At 41.0% G+C, this 22236-nt stretch overlaps 3 protein-coding genes across 8 annotated transcripts in view; all 3 read right to left on the reverse strand.

Annotated features, from left to right (window-relative positions):
• Positions 1-1908, reverse strand: part of ccdc88ab (coiled-coil domain containing 88Ab) — a 50275-nt gene extending 48367 nt beyond the window's left edge. For all 3 annotated transcript variants that reach the window (XM_080848982.1, XM_080848981.1, XM_080848983.1), the window contains exons 1-2: positions 1657-1908; positions 1439-1539 (exon numbers count right to left, since the gene is read on the reverse strand). In XM_080848982.1, coding sequence (XP_080705108.1) covers positions 1439-1539; positions 1657-1719 — 164 coding nt within the window. In that variant the 5' untranslated portion in view covers positions 1720-1908. The remainder of the gene's footprint in view (positions 1-1438; positions 1540-1656) is intronic.
• A 3613-nt stretch (positions 1909-5521) lies between these two features.
• ppp4r3b (protein phosphatase 4, regulatory subunit 3B) lies at positions 5522-15601 on the reverse strand. 4 transcript variants are annotated; one of them, XM_080849438.1, is made up of 16 exons: positions 15200-15601; positions 13932-13987; positions 13678-13776; positions 12787-13410; positions 12032-12109; positions 11824-11940; positions 11581-11697; positions 11143-11274; positions 10565-10667; positions 10386-10427; positions 10123-10281; positions 7749-7918; positions 7519-7658; positions 7262-7413; positions 6963-7087; positions 5522-6852 (listed from the first exon to the last, which is right to left on the reverse strand). In XM_080849438.1, exons 1-16 carry the CDS (start codon positions 15339-15341, stop codon positions 6745-6747), a joined length of 2364 nt encoding a protein of 787 aa, XP_080705564.1. In that variant the 5' UTR covers positions 15342-15601; the 3' UTR covers positions 5522-6744. The 4 variants fall into 4 exon arrangements, with proteins under 4 accessions (XP_080705564.1, XP_080705562.1, XP_080705563.1 ...); XM_080849436.1 differs by having other exon boundaries at positions 6963-7171; XM_080849437.1 differs by having other exon boundaries at positions 10386-10430.
• An 811-nt stretch (positions 15602-16412) lies between these two features.
• Positions 16413-21995, reverse strand: pnpt1 (polyribonucleotide nucleotidyltransferase 1). Its single transcript, XM_080848326.1, has 28 exons — positions 21834-21995; positions 21502-21562; positions 21331-21405; positions 21088-21193; positions 20908-20957; positions 20764-20827; positions 20632-20679; positions 20411-20524; positions 20121-20307; positions 19907-19958; positions 19759-19816; positions 19562-19658; positions 19351-19453; positions 19153-19223; positions 19002-19038; positions 18817-18883; positions 18643-18732; positions 18503-18556; positions 18293-18402; positions 18140-18211; positions 17972-18035; positions 17786-17869; positions 17617-17700; positions 17377-17483; positions 17131-17186; positions 16935-17013; positions 16804-16851; positions 16413-16677 (listed from the first exon to the last, which is right to left on the reverse strand). Exons 1-28 carry the CDS (start codon positions 21950-21952, stop codon positions 16525-16527), a joined length of 2310 nt encoding a protein of 769 aa, XP_080704452.1. The 5' UTR covers positions 21953-21995; the 3' UTR covers positions 16413-16524.
• Positions 21996-22236: the final 241 nt, after the last annotated feature.

The raw sequence follows: 22236 nt of genomic DNA on the forward strand, positions 1-22236 counted from the left end.
GCTCTGGTTTATCTGTTCTCCTCAAGTTCACTTGATGTAGGAAATTCAAGCTTTTAAGATTTGTTAGTTGAACAGGACCAACTACGTCAACCAAAAGTATAACAGAACAGTATTCTCCTTCGCAAGAGTCGCATGTCAACATGCCACAGCTTCACAAATCAACAACGGTCTTTTAAAAAGAGGTACGCATGACTATTGTCCAGTGACGAGAGGTTGCAAAAACAACAGAAAAGTCATCCTACTCTGAAAAAAAACTAAATCTGGAAAGGTCAGCGGTTAGCATGCTAATGTTATCAATCAGTGTCTGTGACACAAAGATCTTATTTATCACATCATCTGACAATGTCTGCTCTGTGCAGGAACTACACAGGGCCAAAGTCTCATAACAGCTGCCCAACACTGGAGGGACTGACCGGACATCCACTACATCACTGGAGTAACTCTTCTTTGTGATGTACAGAACACGAGACAAGTATATATGACCACCCTAAAAGTCTTTGTCCAAAGTGGATTTCTTAAAGACCATGCCAAACAGCTGATTCTTAAAGTCTCAAACACTTTGGGGAGGTTTGGACTGCCATAACATAGTAAGCTATAAATCAATGATTGACTCCCATGTGCAGTAGGCTATGAGCTATCCCAGACCTGGAGATCGCATGTAAAATTAGAAAGTGTCCTATTTAAGTGTTCTGAAAATTGTAATGAGATTTGATAAAATAAGATTAGAGTGTGTATATTCCTGTGATAGTCAAACTCAACCCAGTAGAGTAGACTTATAGTAATACCTCTACCTGGCAAAGATTAGTTCATTCCAGGTTGCAATTTTAACACAGGGCCTTGTCCTTTACAAATAATGTACAAAATAAGGATGGCCACTCTTTCTTTCAGATTGAATGGCCTCATATCATGGCCATTAGGATCCATCAAACGATATTTTATTCCATAGCCAAGAATGGAAATATGCTTGCATTTAAAAGGTGAATATTAGGCCAAAAATGCTATGTATAAATCTGAGTGAAGCCAAAAATTGTCTGACACACCATGGAGAAGCACCGGCAACATTAGTAACAGTGGGCATTGGTCCATCTGACAAACTTGCATGCTAGTATTGTCTGGACAGAAGGCGCAACCGAGGCAAAACACTGCACGACCGCCTACCAAGAGTGCTACACATTAAAAAGGAGCGACAGGGAGCCTTCCAGAAAGCTGCAGATGACACTTTAAGTTCGAAACGCTTGATATGATAACCAGTCAACTGGAAGCTCGGCTGCTGCCGATTTGGATGGCGATGTCGTCTGGGTTGGAAATGGCTGCGTAAAGCCACCCATTGACAGATTCCTTTTGTATTGGCTATCGTTAAGAAGCAATAACTGTTGGTATGTGCCAATGCCGCAATAATTAATTCAGTTATGTCAAGATGATATGCCTTTTTACTTACATCTCAAGCATGATATCGTTTAGATATACTCCGTCCACTAATTCAACGTATTCCGACAGTTTTCTTCCATCCTTGGTAGATAATTGGCCGACTGTCTTCGCCTAGATTGGGGAAACAAATTGATGTTAGCGGTTCTCAATATATAAAAATAAACAACGTGGTCAAATGCGCCTAGTTGTACAATAGACAAGGATTTCTAACTAGGCTTCAAGTCTTACCCAGGCGACCAAAGGAGTGAGCATGAATTGCTCCAGCAACGGAGCAAAGACCTCGTTATCCATTTTGTCGTCGTGTCTCAATAACAGATTATTAAGATTGGCTACAAATTAATCTAGCTTTTATTAGCTAGATGGGGTTAGTGAAATGGTCCTCTTCCCAGTCCTGGACGCGACCTCAATTTAGAGGCTACTCATGTGGTTGATTCAATTAAACAGACACTCATTTTGCAGATAGACAGTCCATGCATTTGTTGTCCAGATTTACTCAGAAAGTACCGTTAAAAGAAAACCTGGATATGTCCCTTGGTCCAGCAAGGCTTGTTAAATAGTAGCCTGGTAACCTTGCCTGACACGGACAAGGAATGCCTTGCATTTCTCAATAAAAGTCAAATTATTCCATTGATGATTCCGCGATTCTCGCAGCACTGGTCTCCACAGCCTTTCACAGTATTCACCGGCGCAGCTCTTCGTGTGAGAAAGGCTGAATGTGACAATTGTAACCAAATCAGCCTAATTTACATCCTGATGTCAGTTCACAAGAGACAGTTCAAAATTCCTCCAGTAACGACCTGTAAAAATCCTCTTTAAAAGCGTATGGTCCCAATGCAGTTATCCGTTCAAATGGATAACGCCTTAAGTGGCACACATTAAAAATAACTGATCATCATTTCGAAAGAAAAAAATTACTGGCGTATACAGGAAGCTCTGGTGAGCTCTGATACTCTACTTTTTTCCAGGAGACGAGCGTAACCCGTCGGGATAGTAACGGCACAGATCTGCCGGAGAAGCAATCAGCAAAACTGTGCGCGAGACTTAGCACCGCCTCCTCCGCCTGCTGTGCCGCCTTCAAGGCATTGATTCACCCGCGCGTGTCTTCCTCCGCCAGACGGAACGCGTGTACAATTTGAGACGGGAGAAAGAAATAGAGCCAGATGTTACGATAACGTAGCCTACAGCCGGTTTGATTTTCTGACACAGATTTCAGTGACCAGTATTCATTTTTAGTCTGATAATAACATCTTCATCATTATCGCCAGTCACATCAGTGCGGCACATCATGACTATATGCGCAGTCACGTAAAAGAAAAAAGACAAAGTAGGTAGGTTATTAGTGCTACCATAATATATTTAAACTAGCATCATAAGCACAAATAATAATTTGGATAACAACAACATGTTTAAACAAGTACAACACAACCCTCTTGTTAGCATTCTACCGATTGTACTACAGATAACACCGTTTTTGTTTTTTTTTGCTGTTTAGTGGACAGTAGGCCTACACCACATGTAGAACTACAGTAAATTAAATGAAGCATGTAGTCCGCTGGTTTGTCATGAACTCATAGTCTCCAGTCTCCATTGTCTGCGCCGAGCATCATGTTGGATGCAGTCAGAAAACATGCGCAGTATTTTCAAAGGTGAAACAGAGACACCTTGTGGATGTCAAATATGTTTCTCTACCCAGTGATCGAGCATACCTGGCTAACAATAACAGTGAAGTGGGCCCAAATATGACCCAGACCAGATATAATAGACCCAATAGGGAGCAGTCCAGGAATTCACACAATCACCTACTAGAAAAATACAAGCACATTTGTTTCTGAATTTCTTAGGAGTAGAAGATGGGCAGTATTCATACCTGAATTCATTTTTAGAGACTTATATAAAAAGGTAATCATTTGGCTACATAATGAACATGTATTACCACTCTAAGTTAAAAACTAATGTCAGCAAAGAATATTTACGTTGATATTAATGGTTTTATTTCCTTATTAGTATTATTAAGAGACTCCATCTGCAAAGTATCATAAATCACATTTGACTTGCTGCTCAAATACTCATACACTAAACTTGTTTATCAATGATTTGAACAGGACAGACTTAACTTTTGTCAGTTATTATCAGTAGGCATTTAAATGATAACATTCCCTATCTCAACATACATCAGTAACAGTTGAGTCCACCACTTCCTCAACATAGTTCTTCCCAGTTTAAAATTCATGTGAGTTTATAACCACACATTTCTCCTCTAAACTTCTGCTTCTTTGTCATTTTTTTCATTATAAACACAACTCCAAACCACATGAAAAGCAAAGCTCCCTGCTCCCTGGTCTATTATTTTTATAAACTGGTTTGGTTTCCAAACTGGTTTTAAGGATGGTGGTTCAATGTACACTTAAAAGGACTGAAGAGAGACACTGTAATCAAAACTTAACAGCTTTAAAATCCCCCCCAAAAAACGTTTTGTTTGGATGTTTTTGGACTGACCGACCTACATTGAACGGAAGCATCTCCCAGTCTCCTGTGGAGTTGATATGGAAAATCAAACACAGATGATCAAATTCCCCTTAACTGAGAAGGAAGTCCCTGTGGCCTGGTTTTAAAATGGTGAATACCAATACACTTCCCAGACCTCACCCCCTGGAAACACCATCAAGATCCCCATGATGTTAACTGTAATACTGACACAGGAAATATACACAGTTAGCAGTATCGACAATGGTTTTGTGGACTCTGTTAATACATGGGTAGGAAAGTGTATGACTTGTGGTGTAGTTGGTGAGGCAGCAGGACAGAATCATTTAAGTGCAGCTTTAATTTAGATTTGTTCAATTTGAAAAAGCTGACCAAACAATCCCAGAATGTCACATCATGAAAACACATCTTGAATATTCCAAGATCAGTGAATTTACAATGCCATGGCACAAACCATAATATCAATTCACCAGGCACGCCCTGAAGTTATCAAATCTCCCAGTATTCAAAAGCTACAAATTCAGTAAATGGTGGTATAATGTGATTTCAGAGGTGCATTTTGGGCAATATTGCTTTGTTTCACCAAGGTCTACTATTAGGACTTAGTTACCATCATTCATTGCTTACCTTTTAGAAATAATTAAACGTGAGATTAATTTTGCTCTCTATATATTTAGGAAAGCAGCAATGTTCATAGTATAGGGAAAAGAGAAAATTATGCAGTCAGCAGGATAAAGGACTAACAGCCAGACTCTCAACCTGTCTAAATCCATGGCAACTGCAAAACCTGGTAGAATCTCCTCCATTAATCTGTTGCCATAACAACGCCAGTGCAACCCACCCCCAACAGCGAGCATCAGCCGTTCCATCCTGTGCGCAGCTTCGCCGACAAATCCCTTTTGATTAATGCTGATGCACACTTCTGAAGTGCAGTGGGGGAGATAATTTTAACACATCAGTCACAGAGCTCTGTGGTGTGAAATCAAACTCTCTGTGAACAGCCAAACAAGGGAAGAAAAAGGCAAGTGTTTTTTTTGTGTGAACACAATGGTGAAGGCATTGTTCAATCTTCCCGTGAGACAGCCCTTGGGTTTGTCCTGAACGCAATGAAAATGTACAGATGCTACCACAGCTTCTAATACTCAACTTTGCAGACAGCCAGTTTGACGTGAAAAAAAATAAAGCACCCATGGCCCCCATTATAACAAAAGCCTTTTGATTGATTTCTCAGGATTTGCATGTTAACTGGAAACCTGGCATCTCTGTCACTGTGACCTAAGCGGGAATGCTGAAAAATCATATAAATAATGCAACCATGTGCCCGAAGGGAGACCAGTAAGCCCATGCTGGGTTGACGTGAGCATACAATGAGGATCTAAAGGTCCTCTTTGAGGGCATAGGAATTCTAGCATTTATCAAGCACACATGGCCATGTAAGGAACCGAGCTACAAATTCTAAAGCCCTGTATCTAAACGTATGTGTTGTTGTGATCCCTTGTGTTGCATCAACTTAAGAGAATGCAAAAGTTATTTAAAGTACAAAGAAAATGTACTTGGTTGATCATGATCACACTGCATATAGATCAGTTTCATTCAGTAGGCAAAAACATAATATAAAGATTCACGTTTAATGCCAGGCTCACATTTAATCTGAAAACTTTCCAAATATCAAATGTATACAAATGGTTTAGAATGGAGATAGTGGTAGTAAATGCACTTGTACAAAATTTTCATGGAGTAAAACAAAACCTACAGTGCGCTCTAGACATTTTTGAAATCTTTACAATTGGGCCCTCACAGCTTTTTATTCTTCATCAATCTGAAACGTTTGTGGTGTGGATTTTTGCTACATCTGTCAATAGGAATGTCTACATGCTGGGAGAGGCTGGTTTAAACCATCAGTGCTTACAGAAAACATCTCACAGAAAACCTAGACCAGAACTACTGAGAGCCTGTGTTCGTAGAGCCAGCAGCTGGTGTGGGGAACTCTTCAGAACATAAACACTTCTGGAGACTCGACATAGCAGAGGGCCACATCATTAAAACTGTTACCGAGCAACATCACAAACAGACCCCAAACGTCTGCCAATCAGCTGCAAAAGGGTTTTTACTGCAGTTTAATACATCTTATTAAAATCAGTATCATGACTATTCTACAATGAGTCAAATTATCTGATTAAAAGGGTAAACAGTGGTCCCACCTTCTTGTGCAAAAAAATATTACACTGGCAGGAATTGACTCCCCCAATTTAAAAAAAAATTCATTTAAAGAGGCAAACAATTAAAAAGAAAAAAGAAAATTGCTGTACAGTACTTTTAATAGACTCATGAATACAAGATTCCTGGCTGATGTAGTTCCACTTGAGCCTCAGTAGGGGGAGCTCTGGCTTCATTTTTCAAGTTCTGCTGCTCACCTTAAAGAAGCTGCATTTCAAACATTTTTTTCTTTTTTATTTGCCATCCCACCTCCTCTTTTTTTGCCAGATTCTCTCCACCCATCCCAAGTAAAAAGGACATGTCGCTCTTAAGGGTCTGCCTGCCAAGCTTCCATCACTGAGCGGCTAGTCCTGCTAGCCTGACTGGCCCTCCTGTCACCCCCCCTGCTCCCATCAGGGAGCCTGTAGCGGTGAGGAAGTGCTGCAACCCTGCTGGTGTGCCTGGGTCCTGGGGAGGGGGAGGGAGGGAGGCAGGGAGCTCCTCTGGTCCACAGGCAGTGTGGCTGTGTGGGAGCAGGAGGTAGAGTGGGGCGACGGGGGTGGGGAGGGTCTCTGTCCAGTGGACCGTGACAGTGGCACCATGGGACATCAGACCTCAGGATAGCTTTTTACTTCTTTACGAGCCTAGACGGGGTCGTTTCCGTGGCGACTGTTCCTCCTCCTCGTCTTCCTCCTCGTCTTCATCTTCATCATCTGGATAATCCACAAGTCCTACCATCGCCGTCTGTGGATTTAAAAAAAAGTGTGATCGAAATGAAGCATCTGGTATTTGCATGTTAAGGGCTGTAATTGGCCCTTAAGGGGCCTATGATGAAACTGATGTTGACTAGTCACCTTAACCACAGGAGTGGCGGGGAGAGCAGCTGCCTTGGCTGAAGAACCATTGGGACTGGTGGCAGAGGCAGAGGTGGCCGCTTTGCTGTTAGCACTGCTAGGGCCATTGGCTCCATTGGCAGCTCCTGCAGAATGAGAGAAGGTAAACTTAAAGCTGCCAGAAGCTGAAGTCCACTTTGGATGGTTTTCTTTGTCCTCACTCTCTTTAACTGCAAAGAGATAAGAAGCAGGGGTGAGGAACAAGCTGTTCCACAGCCTGACTAGAGAGACTCATGTCTGGCCAGGATGGGTGGGAATACCTTTCTTCGCCTCCATGAACTTCTCGTAGCTCTCAGGAAACGGCTCTTCATCAGACCTGCTCTTCTCTTCTGCAGCCTCGTCATCGTCCTCCTCGTCTTCATTTAACCACATCTCTTCATCATCCTCCACAGGTCGAGCCTCACGGCGATACCTATAGCCAAGACGTCAGATGTTAGAGAGCAGTGGCACTGAATCAAACCATACCAGCCTCTCAACTACTTCATGACCCACAGAATCTTTATTACACGCCACTCACCTGCGGAAACGTTGAGTCTGTCGGTCCTTCTCCTGCTCATAACGCCCCTTCAACCCCTTGAAAGTCTGGACGTACTCGATGGACTCAAGTGCCTTGTAGAAGTGGTCCACAATGTGAGCTATGAGAGACTTGACGTCCTCCTTATTAAGGGAAAAAAAAAAGATAAACCATTAGGCCATCTGTGCAATTCATCATTATTGTCTTCATAGTCTTGCGTCGGTCATACATACCACTTTGATAAACTCAAAGAGCTCAATGATGGCAGAGTTTAAAAGGTTGTATCGCGTTCCGTTGTCAAGCAGGGCATTGATGACTGGCTCAAACAGGTTCCCTTTGATGATATAGCGGTTGTAGTATTCATCCTTCAGCCCAATGATCCTCCTCATGAACCGTAGTGCACCTGCAGACAAATAAAAGACTGTACCAACCACCATTCTGCAAAGGACCAGATCATTTTCCAGTTTAATAATCTTGCCGATTATGGACGTTGTTGAACGACGCACTGAGGTGTAAATTGCACAGTTCTGTACATAAGTGGCTTTATTTCTGAGCTGCAACATCCAGAGAGATTTGGACAGTGGCAGACGCCATGGTGATGTTGCGTGATGACACAGACTTCAATTCGACCTCCCTGAAGATGAGGTAATCAGGACCCACTCAGGCTTTTAGCTTGAATTTTTTTCAATTTTGTAATTGAACCTAACGCAGCGAAGCCCCAGTGACCCAGCAAAACTAGGGGGGTCTGGGGGCATGCTCCCCCATAAGATTTTTTTTGAAAATAACCTTTTAAATAGTGTCCTCTAGTGGGTTTTAGGAAGAGAAATTAACAAAATTTAGATTTATTATATGGCATAAACATATTGAAGACATCTGCTGAGATTTTGTTTTGGATATGTGTGAAGCAGGAGCACCCTGACCTGGGAGAGAAAGCTTAGGAGCAGCTACTACCCTTTGCCCCCACATATTTATGTGAGGACTCCTTCTCTGCAATGACTGTGATCAAAACAAAGCAGAGAAACAGACTGTGCCTGGAGAAGAGCCTAATCACAGCAGTTGCCCCATTTTTTTTTTTTTAAATAACCTTTTAAATAGTGTCCTCTAGTGGGTTTGAGGAAGCGAAATTAACAAATGTAGATTTAAAATATGGCACAAAAATAAACATATTGAAGACATCTGCTGAGATAGGTGCTCATTATAGTTATTGTCAGATATCCTCTGTTCAATTTTCAAACTCTCCCACCCTCACTATATGACATTTTTTGCTCAAGCAATATTCCATGACAAATGATACGATGCCAACGTGACCGTTAAAGAGTACTTCTTAAATTTCCAAAAAAGCCGAGTCTGTTTCTCTGACTGACGTTTCAATTGAAAGTATGTACCTGCCCAGCTTTGTGCCTTTAGGAACTCCTGGGCTATGTTAGCATTGTGTGTGGAGAGAATGCGATCAAAGTTTGAGGCTTTAAAATGCGACAGTGACGTCTGGCATATTAAGCAGAGGGGGGTTCCATTTCGCTCCGCAAATAATTACTCCCATTCAGGTCCGGTGTTCATCTTCATATTTTCGTTTAGCTTTACGCTTTGCTGGATCCATGGCATTATTTCAGTAGCTACTGCTAGTCTGGCTAGTAACTCTCTGACTGGGGGTGCACACATTAGAATGTTTCATGTTTGGAACATTAACGTTACTTGAATACATCTCTCAAGATCGCGTGATGACAAAATATACAATATAGAATAGAATACCCCATTCAAATCGGACAGCTTTTTGTCTGTATTTCCAAATATATTGCGTGCAAAATATGCATTTTAGATTCTGTACACCAAGAGAAAGTTAGTGAGCACTCGAGCCGGAGCCGAGCCGCACATCAGCCGGCATAGAGCCGCATGCGGCTCCCGAGCCGCTCGTTCGCCACCCCCGATAGCGGTTTCAGACTGTTGTTTTACGTGTTACAACGTGAATACGCTCATTAACGTTTGAACAATGTTGAGAGTTATTGTGAAGACGTTTAAAAAAGTTTGACTGACTGAAAACGGGATGAAAAACGTAAGGCGTCTGTAGGGCGTCTGCCTTAAACTAGTGCGTCCAATTTCTTATCATTTTAGAACAGTGCGTCCAAAAGACGCACGGACGCATGCCTGGCTAAAAGCCTGGACCCACTAAAGAGCTTCGCTAACTTAAACCGCTGAACAAGCTCCATCCTTCAAGAGAAGCCATCAAGGCCATCAGAACTGACCATCAGCTTGAAAGGCCTATTTGCTATATGTGTAGCAAGTTCAAGTGTGACAGAACTCCTCTGCAAGACTAGTTTAGAGATTTAAGTAATGTGACCAAAAGGACACGTCATACTGTAGATAAGGCCTACCATGATTCAAATAGTTAATCCTTAAATCGCTCAATACAATAACATAAAAATCTTTCCACAGCAACCAAGTTTACTAGTCCTTTTCTTCTCCAACATAGAGCAATCATAATTTCTTCTAATTAAAGTGAAATATCACCTACAGCAGACAACTGTGTGCTTTTTCATAGTAATAAACTCCATAGAATTAGATTTTTCTCCAATCTATACATCTTCCAGACTGCGCAGAATTTCTACTTACACAGTGCCAAGAAGGTGTGTTTGGAGTTCATGAGCACAAGCACTCTCCTCAGCAAGTCTGTGTTCATGATGTAGTTCTTCATGTGGTACGTATGGTGTTCCACACAGAAGGTCAGCAGCTCCAATATCAAGGCCAACAGTTGGGCAGTCTGGAAATTATCTAAAAATGGACAAGAGTCAGTTACACCACACATAAAAAACACATTTTCAAACCAAAGACAGAAATTAAAGTTGCTGCTTAGTCTGAGCCTTTGATTAACTTACCAGGACAAACTCGATTGATTTTAGTAGATCCCTCTTGTATTTCTGCTGGGCAAAGGGTTTTGTTAAAACATGCTTCTGGTACATGTCTGCAGCTATTCTCAACCTCAGGAGGTACTGGGGACAACCACCACACACACACACACACACACACACACCATTTGCCCTAAATATCACCTCACCTCTTTCATCACTGTCCTCTGCAGTGTTGGCCAGTAATGGAGCTGTGAGCACATGCATGCAGTATTTGTAGAAAAAACTGAGGAACTCCGTCTTCTCAGTTTTCTGGGAAAAGGAAAAATCACAGCATGAAACATCTGATACAAAATGGCACTGGCATCCAAGAGGTTCAGAATCAGTTTAGCTCAGTATCAGGGAGGCATATTAATTGAATTAGTCATGATGGTATTTCTTAAACTGCATGTATTAGTTGGGGATGGGCAGTGTATCAACTTTATACAGTACACCGATACTATTTTCAAATGAGACATAGCATGAGAACACCGTTTACACCAATATAGTTTTATGTTGCATTACATAACCTGCGCTCCTCTCACACACACTCCGCTCAACCCCACCCCGTAGCTGACTAGAACTGAACTGGTTTAACCCACTTTGTAGGAAATGCATGCACACACACACACACACTGTATCTGTATTCATCCTTAAAATATTGGGATAAAATGTTTGGTCCATAATCGCCCAGCCCTAGTCTGAATGCTGCACAGATATGGACAGTATGAGTGTCCTGTAGTCTTACATTGGTGGGGGCCAGCATGTTCTCTGGGTCAATGAGGGTTCTTAGGAGGCCCATTAGCTGCACAGCTCCGCCCAGCTCTGGGTCCGAGTCACAGATCATCTGCTTGATCACCACATTGATCAGCAGCACATCCTAAACAAGCAAGAGGTGGGGGAGGAGGATCTGAAGGTCAGCACGGCATCAACAGCTTTTTAATGTCACAAAAACACTCAAAAGGCAACCCCATCTCTTCTTAAAAATGAAACCATGGTGCCGCCTCATTCCAATGTAACCATAAACAAAACGACAGCATAAAAGATGGCTCTTTTTTTGTTCTCATGAAATGGAAATCCGCCAACACTACAGTGGTGCTTCACTATGATAACCTTTAAATGCATCCAATATCTCAGTCTAGATACATACAGACATCCTGGCAGGTGGTGTTCACTTCACACTTACATCATCTGCCTGCTGGGGCTCTTGCATGACAAACTCCCGCACCATGGAAGGACTGAACTCCACCAGATAGGACAAAATATCTGTGGCTGCAGCCCTCACCTGGAGGTCATCCATGGCCTTTGCAGAAAACACAGCAGATGGTTACCAATGGTCATATCTCTACAAGAGTATCTTATCTTTAATCTAATTATTTTACCCATCATTCTAACTCGGGCACAACACATGAAAAAGGTGTGAGCCTACCATCACTATTTCCAGTGCAGGCAGAATCCCTAGATTTGCAAGGGTCTTGAAAAATGCGTCTCTGTTCTGGGGCTGCAACGTTTGTGAAAAAGCACAGAACTCTTTGAAGAAGTTCACCTGCAAAACAAAAAGCCAAAACTTGCATTCCCATTGGGTATAATTTGAGATTATATACAGATCTTTTCAGATGGGGCTCTTTGGATTTTACCAGTTCTCTCCTCTTGTTGTCCTCTGTAGCCTCGTCTGTTAGTTGGGCGAAGACCTCTGTCAGGAGCTTCTCATTCTCCTTTTGAAAAAATAAATACATTCTCAAGTCAGTTCAGTAAATATTGTAACTGTGTTGATCACAAACCATCTTAAACGGAAATCAATAACCAAGCTATCATTACCAAACACAGAAAAATACCACAAAAAAGGTATAAAAGTAGGTTTGACAGTAAATGAAAAAATATACTGCTGGAAGGCCAGAACTTGACAAACCAACTAGGTACAATGAAGGGAAATGTAATTTTATAATCACAATAATTGATAAACATATCAGCGTCACCAGAAACAACACTGATGAGTAAGGAGTGTTACATTTTGTGCAGCACATTCATGAAGCAGATACATCTTCAAATCAGTAGCATAGACGAAAAACAGTTCACAATTATGAACAGTTCACATTTCAGGTTTTAAACAAGATTTACATGTCAAACAAGTGGCAATGCAGCAATTAATTACCTCTTAACCATACCTCATTAGTGAGGTTATGAATGCCACAATCAGAAAGGCATTTTTCAGCTTCATATCCCATAATAACTTCCTAAAACTTCACAATGTGAGTTTGGCACATACTTTACACAAACATACCTCATACTGTACATTAGAAGCATATGAAATTTGTCATTTACACACAACACATGTTTTGAATGACTGTTACAGAGGGCTAAACAGTTTTCAGCCTCCTCTTTACTAACCTACCTGCAACATGCTAACTATCTCCACTTTGTTGAAGAATATGAAAGAGGTGAGCGTGGAGAGGAAGTTCTCTTCAAAGACGGATGGTGTGGGGAGGATGATGTCCTGGATGTACTGCACACGATACGTCTGGTGGATCTTCTGCCGCAACTCTGAGTCTGTGATGGGGACCACTTCTTTGAACTTTGCCGTCTTGGTGAGGAACTCCCGGTGCCTCTTGGGCTGAACGAGGGCTGGGTCATACTCCAGGCACCCCACAACGTCCATGATGCAATCGTCAGAGAACATCACCTCGAAGAGGGCCGCCTTGTTGAGGAAAAGCACCCCACGCACAATCTCATAGAGATGATGCAGGCCCTCAAGGTCCTCCAGGTCCTCACAAGTCCTGAAGAGCTGCAACAGCTTCTTGATATAGCCTTCGCTCATGAGCGCCAGGGCCAACTTCTCCCGGCGGATGGGCGAGGAGAGCACAGAGGTCACCAGGTCAGCGATTTCCTCTAGCCGGGCGAGTTCACAGGGGGGCAGCTCCACCAGATGACTGGTCTCCGGCAGCTCATCCACACGCTCCTCTTCTGACTCATCGATTGGATCCTGGGTGATCTCGACGGCCGGATCCTTACCCTGCACCTAGGGGTCACATTCATCATTTAAACAAAGGGTGACAAAAGGAAATTCTTGGTTCACATTCACTTCTGTTCCAAGAGTTTCTCCCCAGTCACTTCCACAACAATTTATACTTGGTCTTATAAATAATGCTTTAGGCCCACTACACATTATTAAAACGGACAGTTTCAAGTCACTAAATATACTACAAAGATATCATATAATGATTATCTCATATCTCAAGCATAACAAACATCTCAATCATGATACGTTTTTTAAAGATGGCAATACCTGACAAATTTTTTCCCAGATTTCATCACAGCCGGCTTTCTCTTGAAAACTCAGTGCAAGATCATAGTTTTCTGCTTCTGACCAAACAATCAAGGTGTCCTGGGGAGAAAAAAAGGACATCATGGAGTTTACTGGTATATCATTTTGAATTTAGGGTCCAGACTTTCTGACCATGTCAGAGTTAACAAACAATGCCCACTGTTCTCCCAGACTACAAAACTGAATTGATTATAATCAGAGACATTTCAACTCACTTGTTGTTTCTGATATGCTGTGTTTGGACTGATTTTTGACTCCAAGAGAAGCGAGCCTGCAACAACACATAATTCGTCACATGTTAACTGATTTAGGTTTCTGAACAGCACTCCAGATTCAACACTTACAAAGACGTTTTGCCAAGTTTGATCAATAATACTACACACGAAGGGCTATTGAGACACATATAGATTTATCTTTCACGGCGATCTTTAACCATGAATGCCAAAATGGTTATAACGTTTGGCTAAACCATTTCGATCATCAAGCTATTGGAAAATTATTAACTCGAAAACAACTTCAGACTAGAAGTACTCCTAGATCACTAAGAGTTACTGAACAGTAAGCAAACATCACATAACCCACATCCGTACCAACAGAAGATGATCAAAAACGATGTTGAAAAGTTGGTGAAATGTTAACGTTAATTGGTTATGTTACGTAGCCTTTTAACGTTAACCAAAAGCAATGAGCGCGTACAAAGTTTGTTCTCACAACAATCATTTTAACGAAAACTAGAGTCGGCCAATATTACTATGATCGATAACTAACATTAGTTAGGAGGTGAACCTCCGCAGCCCCCCAGCTAACGTTAGTTAAAAGATATTTAACCACCAAGAAGCCATCTAATTAGCTAACTAAGTTAACTCAAATATAGTATAAAGTTACAGCTACATCAAGACTTTGTGATGATGAAGCGGCTAACAAGCAACAAAAAGAGGGGGTGCAGCTATCGATGGCTATGTTATTTTTGGTTATAAGTAACGTTAACTTGTTCCCCAAGGCTAGACCGCTAAGTGGATAGCTAACACACCTTCATTTGACAAGTATCCTACGTTTATATTAACGTGAGATAACTTACCAATTTGATAGCCACCTAATGTTAGGGCAGTTTGCTAAGTTAACATAACAGTCTTGCTAACGCTACATCGGTGGTTAGCTTTCTAACCAGCTAACATAGCATGCAAGGTCTACGTGGAGGACATGGACCAAGCTGATCAAAAAGTTAGCGATGATTTGTTATTTCTGCGGCCTACAGGCCGACGACTTAACGTTTACTGATTAATAATGATAGCCTCCACCACAAATACCGTCTGTCCCGTTAACTTCGGTCATAAAATCAGATACATTATACTATAGTATTATACGTAAGGTTAACAATGGTCATAACATCGATAAAGAACACTCGGAGTGGAGCTCGAGACGAGATGCATTTGAAGAGCAGCGGCCTTGCTTAGTTAGCTAGCCGACTAGCGAAGCTACTCACCATCAGACTCGGCCCGAACTAACAAGCATATTTCCCTCAATCGTTCGACGTAAGTGGACGAAACATGCCCCGTTCCTCTGTCGTCCCACTGTCGGTCTTCATTCAGCGTGTACACTTTTACACGCCGCCGAGTGTCCGACATCGTTTTTTTAAGCTCAGACACTGCTTCACCCAAATTTCAATTAATCGTATTTCTCAACCCAAAGCTTCAAACTTTATAACTACCCGCATGTTCCAGCCACACTGCCGACAAATAGTTCAAGTACATGTAAATCGACTTCAGAAATGGCTTAAAAATCATAAAACAGTAGCGTTTCTGCGTGTTAGGCCGAACAACTACAACTACACTGTTACAAACACAACAACTAGCTATGTCGGCCGTTCTTCTATCCGCCATGGACCGCCATCTTGTAATCGGATCTTGTGTCTTTTTCTTCCCCAACGTCAATCAAAGCGTTTACCGCCGCGGGGTCTCCTGCGAGGGGCTACGGAAGCCGAAAGACCTTAAAGACGAACCGTGCCAAATGCTGTATTTGAGCGTTCGCATCATAGACATACAGCCGCGGGAAAAAATACTCTTTTTTACTCTTATTGGTATGTGTTTGAGTAAACACTTTTGTTTCATTCTATAAACTACTGACAACATTTCTACTGAATTTCAAATAAAAATACTGTCATTTAGAGCATTATTTGCAGAAAAATGACAATTGGTCAAAATAACAAAAAAGATGCGGTGTTTCCAGATATTGATTTGCTGATCTCTTCCTAAGTTAAAACATTAATATTGTGTAGTTTAAGAATGAATATGAACTTGTTTTCTTTGCATTATTCGAGATCTGTCAACATTCCATTTATTTTGCTATTTTGACATTTTTCTGCAAATAAATGCTCTAAATGACAATATTTTTATTTGAAATTTGGTAGAAATGTTGTCAGTTATTTATAGAATAAAACTAAAATGTTAACTTTACTTTAACTCATACCAATAAATAGTAAAACCAAGAAACTGATCATTTTGAAGTGGTCTCTTAATTTTTTCCGCAGCTGTATATACATGTAAATATGTCTATGGTTCGCATGGTCACTACATTGTTTAACACTAAATTTACAGATGTAATATGTTGATGAAATGATCCTCTTCAGCAAGTCACTATTCCACCCATGACAGAATAATGGGAACCGTACACACTTAAAAACAAATGTAACGGAACAGTTGGGCACTGTTATGTTTATTTACACAGGTGATTCAATACTACAGACATGGAAAACACAGGCACAATAAAAAGAAGTTTATGACATTTACACAGAATTGGAGTCAATTTAAATCAAGAGGCACTGGGAATTTGATCATTCCCTGTCCCCATGGTGATGCTGTGTTTGTCATTCAGTGTTTTCACCACTGATGCAGCTGGAGACTGGAGCACCTTCCGAGAAAGTCTCATCCTCCCATCTGTTGGGTCACGTCCAAAGAATTTCACCTGATGGAGAGAACCATTTAGCATTTGGCATAGCATTCTACAGAAGCTACAGAAGTAATCATAACTACACTCAAATTATTCAACACCTTTGGGGAAATACTGTTCAAAGACTCTTAAAGCACTTACTTGGATCTGCTGTCCAACTTCAAAACCAAGGGCACTGGGGTGTTTAATCTGAAAATAACCAGGAATAGCTTGTCATTTTCTGATAATTTACCATCGCTGGTGCATTCGGAATGAGCTTAGCACACACTTACCCGCTTATGGTCCAACTGAGAGTTATGCAGAAGCACAGGGCTCATATTGGGATAAAGCTTTACCATAACTCCAATGTCTCTGTAGGAAAGGAAATGTGACAACAGTTCACAGGAAATCAGATCACCTAGGATAAAAATAACATGAACTACTCAAAGCATGAATGTAGATTTTTCAAAGCAAATACCAGTGGCCTACCTTATTTCAGTGATGGTTGCTGTATAAATAGCGCCAAATTCAAGTTGGTGATCTTGCTGTGTACACAAAAATGAGACAGCAGATAAATAACAATTTTCTAGGTAATCTCAAACACAGGACAAACAAATATACTCAAACAAATATTCCAAGTTGATTTACTTTTAAATATTATCATTGTAGGTTCACCTGTAATTAGATGGGGAACACACAAAACCATAACCAAACTTGAACTAAAATGTCTCTTACATCATCCTTGCAAACCTCGACAATAAACTCCTGGGCTTCACTCATGGCTCCAGGTGTAGGTGCAAACACACAGAATGTCTCCTCATCTAGTTGGCTTATTGTCACACCTATTGGACAGAATAGAAATATCTTGTAGGTTTGCCCACATATTAGATATACCTCCAAGGGTTAGAACCTAAGTGTGTTACTACCACAATACATGTAAGATAAGTTAGTCTCGAAAAATAAAAGAGAAATTACCTGTCTGAGCTTGAATCCTACGCAAATTGTAACCACCTGGTCCCACAAAACGGGCTCTCTTTGAGACAGGCACACGGACATTTTCTAGAAACACAAGAACAGGCGTGTATCTCATAATCAAAGCACAGACTGAAACATCAAAGCAGCATTTGAGTGGTACAGGTCATACCAACAACAGGCCCATTTTCCTTCCTTGAGGCTCTTGGCTTGGCGATAGTTCGGTTCATGATGTTCAAAATCTCCTTTCTGGCCACTGATAAAAGATGAAATCAAAAGCATAACGGTATGAGGACAACAGAGGCCTTTGTTAATGTACTGTCTTTTTAACTGAGACATTTTTGAAAGCAATATTTACCTGTGGCCTGCTGAATAGCCTCCATTACTATTTTCAGAGGCAGCCCAGATATCTTGATATCGGCCTGAGGAGAAAAGGTATGTTGGATTGTTGGTAGAATATAACAGGGTTGTTCTTAAATAAACGAGAATAAAGAAACCAAGAGGAGACATTCCCTGGTAGTTCTACCTGTAAGGCACTGATGCCTTTACTCGTCCCTGCCATTTTGAAGTCCATATCACCATAGTAATCTTCAATTCCCTAATTTGACAAAAAAAAAAGGTGACTTAGTGAACATGAGTCTAAAACATGTGGAATGATAGCGGATTGGACGATTCGTACCAGAATATCTGTCAGTAACCTATAATCCTGGATCTCAGATGGTTTCTCCGGATCTGGCTTGGAAATCAAGCCAATTGCCACACCAGCCACAGCTGATGATATTGGCACACCTAAAGACACATCAGATTTAGGTCAGTGAAGTTTAAGATGTGACTGGATCTGCATCTTCGCTTATCTCGTCAGAGCCATGCTGCATCTCACAATACATACCAGCATCCATCAGAGCCAGACTGCCTCCGCATACTGATGCCATGGACGAAGATCCTGGAGAACACATACAATTCAATCACAGAGAAAAACTCTAGAAATAAATTAAACAAGTGCAGCTTCACAAAAGTAAGGAGACAAACCATTGGATTCCAACACTTCTGATGTGACACGAATTGTGAAAGGAAAGTCTTTGGGGATGATGGATCTCAAACCCTTCTCTGCCAGAGCTCCTGTTGGATCATTAAAAAACATCATGATGAACCTTACAATGATCCAGACTGGAACATTGGTTTTGAGAATTTGCAAACACTGACCATGGCCCAGCTCCCGTCGGTTCATCCCACCCACTCTTCCAATCTCATTTGTTGCATATGGTGGGAACTGAAAGCACAAATTGTTTAAATAAAAAGGAGTTCACATGTTCAGACTAATTCATTAACATAAAGCTTACAACTATATTGTGTGAGTGGATACATATAGTCCTATTAATGGCACTTACTTCATAGTGAAGCATGAAATTCTTGTCTTTGATGCCACTGCACAAGAGATAAAATGAGCAATACATTAGATGAGTCATTTGGTTCACACACATTTTCAAATATGAGCTGCCATTTATATTCCAATTTGATATGACCAAGTAATTGTCCTACCTTAAAGCTGTAGTAATTAAGTCTGTTTTGACACTGGACTCTAGGGAGTCAAAAGTAACAGCGCAAAGAACCTATGGTACAAACCAAATGCACAGTTAGATTTTGGTTAGAACATTTTGGTTATGTATGTTTTTTATCTATTAAACATTATTTTTTTACACGATTGCAGGTAAAATCATCAAAGTGAATCTCTTATACCTGGGTCTGTCCTCTTTGGAAAAGTGCTGAGCCATGTAAAGGCTTGAAAATGTCCACATCACAAGAAATATCCCTTAGTGAAGTCAAGCTTCTACCATCACACCTAAAACGACAATAGACCACACACAAAGACCTGGGTTAACATCTATAACATGACTGCTATGTCTGCATAAGAATTATAAAAGGTCTACTAAATATATCAGAGGCTTACCTTCTGTACTCGTTGAGCGTTAGGTTTCGCAATACTTCCTTAGAAACCACATTGAATGACTCCATAACTTCAAAAGGCTCTGCCTGGCGATATTTTTCTTAAGAGATATTCAGAGGAAAAATATATATATTCATAGGAAAATGATATACATGATAAAGTACACCTAAAAGGGCAATCCGTATCGAACTGTTCTTTACCTTTTATTTGCTCCTCTGTCACAAATCTTATTTTCTTTACAGCCTCATCTCGGGAAATCTAAGTAAAAAGTAGATCTTAGTATGAGGGAGTGAAAATGCATCGGCATTCGGCACATACAAATAACTTAAACCAGTAGAGTGTGCTTACTTTATCATAGGTAGAGTCGGTAAAAACTTTGTAGATCTTTTCACCAGCCAGTCTGTAAAGCAAATAGTAAAGCATTTCACAAGTTTAGGGTTTAGTAGAACAATTCAACAGTGTCAGCAGGGAATGTCACAATTGCAGTGGATATAAAACTAAATGACTGGTAATGGCACACTTAAAATACCATCTGAGGAATTAAAACACTGGGATGTCTTACCGCCGCACTTCATCCACCATCTCTTGGGGGGCAGTGAAAAGCTTTTGAGGTGTCCGTTTGACCACTTTCTGCTCTCTGGCCAGCTGCTGAATAGCCAAGATGATCTGCTGTATGTGCTTGACGCCAACCTTTATAGCGTGGCAGAAATCTTGCTGAAGAATGTTCTCTGCAGAGGCCTCCATCATCACTACAGAGAGATACCAAATGTGAATGAAACTGTACAGCTTCTAATGTGCCTGTACCCCATTAATTCCTATTTAACTCCATACAGAGACACGGGTGAGACATACCCACTTGGCTGTGCGCTGCTCCTGCCACCACTAGGTCCAAAGTGCTTTCAGACATTTCCTTCCGTGTTGGATTCACAATTACCTCCCCATCAATAAGACCCACCCTAACAGCACCTTAACAAAATTCACATCAATTAGAGAGACCTGATTGTAAGACACACAAACACAGAATTGATCAACTACATTAATACATAAAGGAAAGGCATGCATCCTTTACATACCTATTGGGCCATTCCAAGGGATGTCTGACAGGGCAAGAGCAGCAGATGCTGTAGGACATAAACCATGTGAGAGAGGCCTTTCAACAACCAATTACTATTTTGCAGTCTGAAAAATTAACTCATCAAGCTCACCTCCATTGATGGCAAGCACATCTGGATTATTGACTCCGTCAACTGCCAACAGGTTACAAAGCACCTTAAAGATTTATAAAATTAATCGGAATGTGTTTCATTTAATTATAATTATGTATTCTCTAAGGTGTTGAAATTACTCACTTGTGTGTCATAAAAATATCCTGCAGGGAAGAGAGGCCTTATTGACCGATCTGAGAAGAAAAGAAAGTTAAAAAAAAAGTTACTGCCTAAAGACTATCAATATAATATATAAATAAAAACGAGACCATGTCTGTGAAAGTAAGTGGCTCTTTGAGCAATTAAAAGAGTGATTAATCCCACCTATGAGTCTACTGGTCAGAATTTCATTATCTGTAGTACCCAACTCTCGACGAAGGTAGTTGGTTGGTATTCTTCCTGCTGCAGCAGCTTTTTGTCTGTAGTCCACCTTGTAATCAAGTAAACATAGCTAATGTCAGAACCAGCTATAATCCCATAATGCTGTTATCAAAGTAATAGACAGTCTTGTTATGTGTTTATAGGCAAAGATAGATCGGGTAACCACATACACGAGCAGGCACTTACAACAAGTGGCATGAACTGAGAGGGAGAAGGCTGTGTTCTGCTAACAGCGGTCACCATGACAGAGGTGTCCCCAAGCTAAGATGAGATAAAACAGTATAAGCCACTGTAACAGAACATCATTACTGCGAAGAATGAATAGTTAGATATGCGGGTTGGGAACACTTAGTTTACCTGTACAACGGCAGAGCCGTCCGCAAATCTAGCAAGCTTCCCCGTAGATATCTCGAGCTTTCTTCACAGGTAAATAGAGGAAAACTAGGTGTAAGTTACAGGATGTGGAGTTGTAGGGGTAATTTAAACTTGCAACACGCAACATTATTAAATACAGTGTACATATTAAGGCTACAGAAAAACTCAAAGACCTAAACCAAAGTTTGCAAACTGAACAGAAGCTTATGACGGTCAGACATAAGGATTACTTAGACAGTTTTACAAGTTGTCTGTTAAGAGTCGAGCCACTGTTGGAGATGTTAGCAGCACGACTGAAAGATATTGCTGCCTACCTTTCCCCCAAATCCACTCCAACTTTTCGTAAAGTCCCATGACTGCTCCATACACTCTGATGACAACAACGCACACTGAACCGGGCCAACGAGGACCTCAGTCTGAAAAAATGTTTCATATTTCGACCAGAAATTGTCTTCTTAATGCATGAGCAGCATTGACATATTGGAGCTACTGTAGAGCGCCATGTTAAGTCACATGACCGGAAATTCTCCAACGGGCATGTTCAGGTCGGTTCAAGGTTCAATCACAGAACTGAAACAAATAGTTACAGTACAGTGTTACAGTTGTGGAACTATGCAGTACCTAAACATGTCCTAAAAAGACATAATTCTAATTTAATCTGCAGAAGTTTGCATTATGAAATTGAGAACCAATTGTGAAATCAGTGATGATGTTTCA

This window comes from Sprattus sprattus, assembly GCF_963457725.1.
Source record: "Sprattus sprattus genome assembly, chromosome: 12".
NCBI classification, from domain to species: Eukaryota; Metazoa; Chordata; class Actinopteri; order Clupeiformes; family Clupeidae; genus Sprattus; species Sprattus sprattus.

Excerpts from the sequence above, each read along its gene's own strand:
- ppp4r3b (XM_080849435.1), bottom strand. The coding sequence starts at position 15,341 with ATGTCGGACACTCGGCGGCGTGTAAAAGTGTACACGCTGAATGAAGAC. Across the intron at positions 13,411-13,677 it reads TCTGGGAAAAAATTTGTCAG|GTGCAGGGTAAGGATCCGGC; the intron begins GTATTGCCATCT and ends TGTGACCCCTAG. Across the intron at positions 7,414-7,518 it reads CAGACTCAACGTTTCCGCAG|GTATCGCCGTGAGGCTCGAC; the intron begins GTGAGTGGCGTG and ends TCTTGGCTATAG.
- pnpt1 (XM_080848326.1), bottom strand. The coding sequence starts at position 21,952 with ATGAAACATTTTTTCAGACTGAGGTCCTCGTTGGCCCGGTTCAGTGTG. Across the intron at positions 20,525-20,631 it reads CCCTTGGAATGGCCCAATAG|GTGCTGTTAGGGTGGGTCTT; the intron begins GTATGTAAAGGA and ends AATTTTGTTAAG. Across the intron at positions 17,484-17,616 it reads TAGGATTCAAGCTCAGACAG|GTGTGACAATAAGCCAACTA; the intron begins GTAATTTCTCTT and ends TCTGTCCAATAG.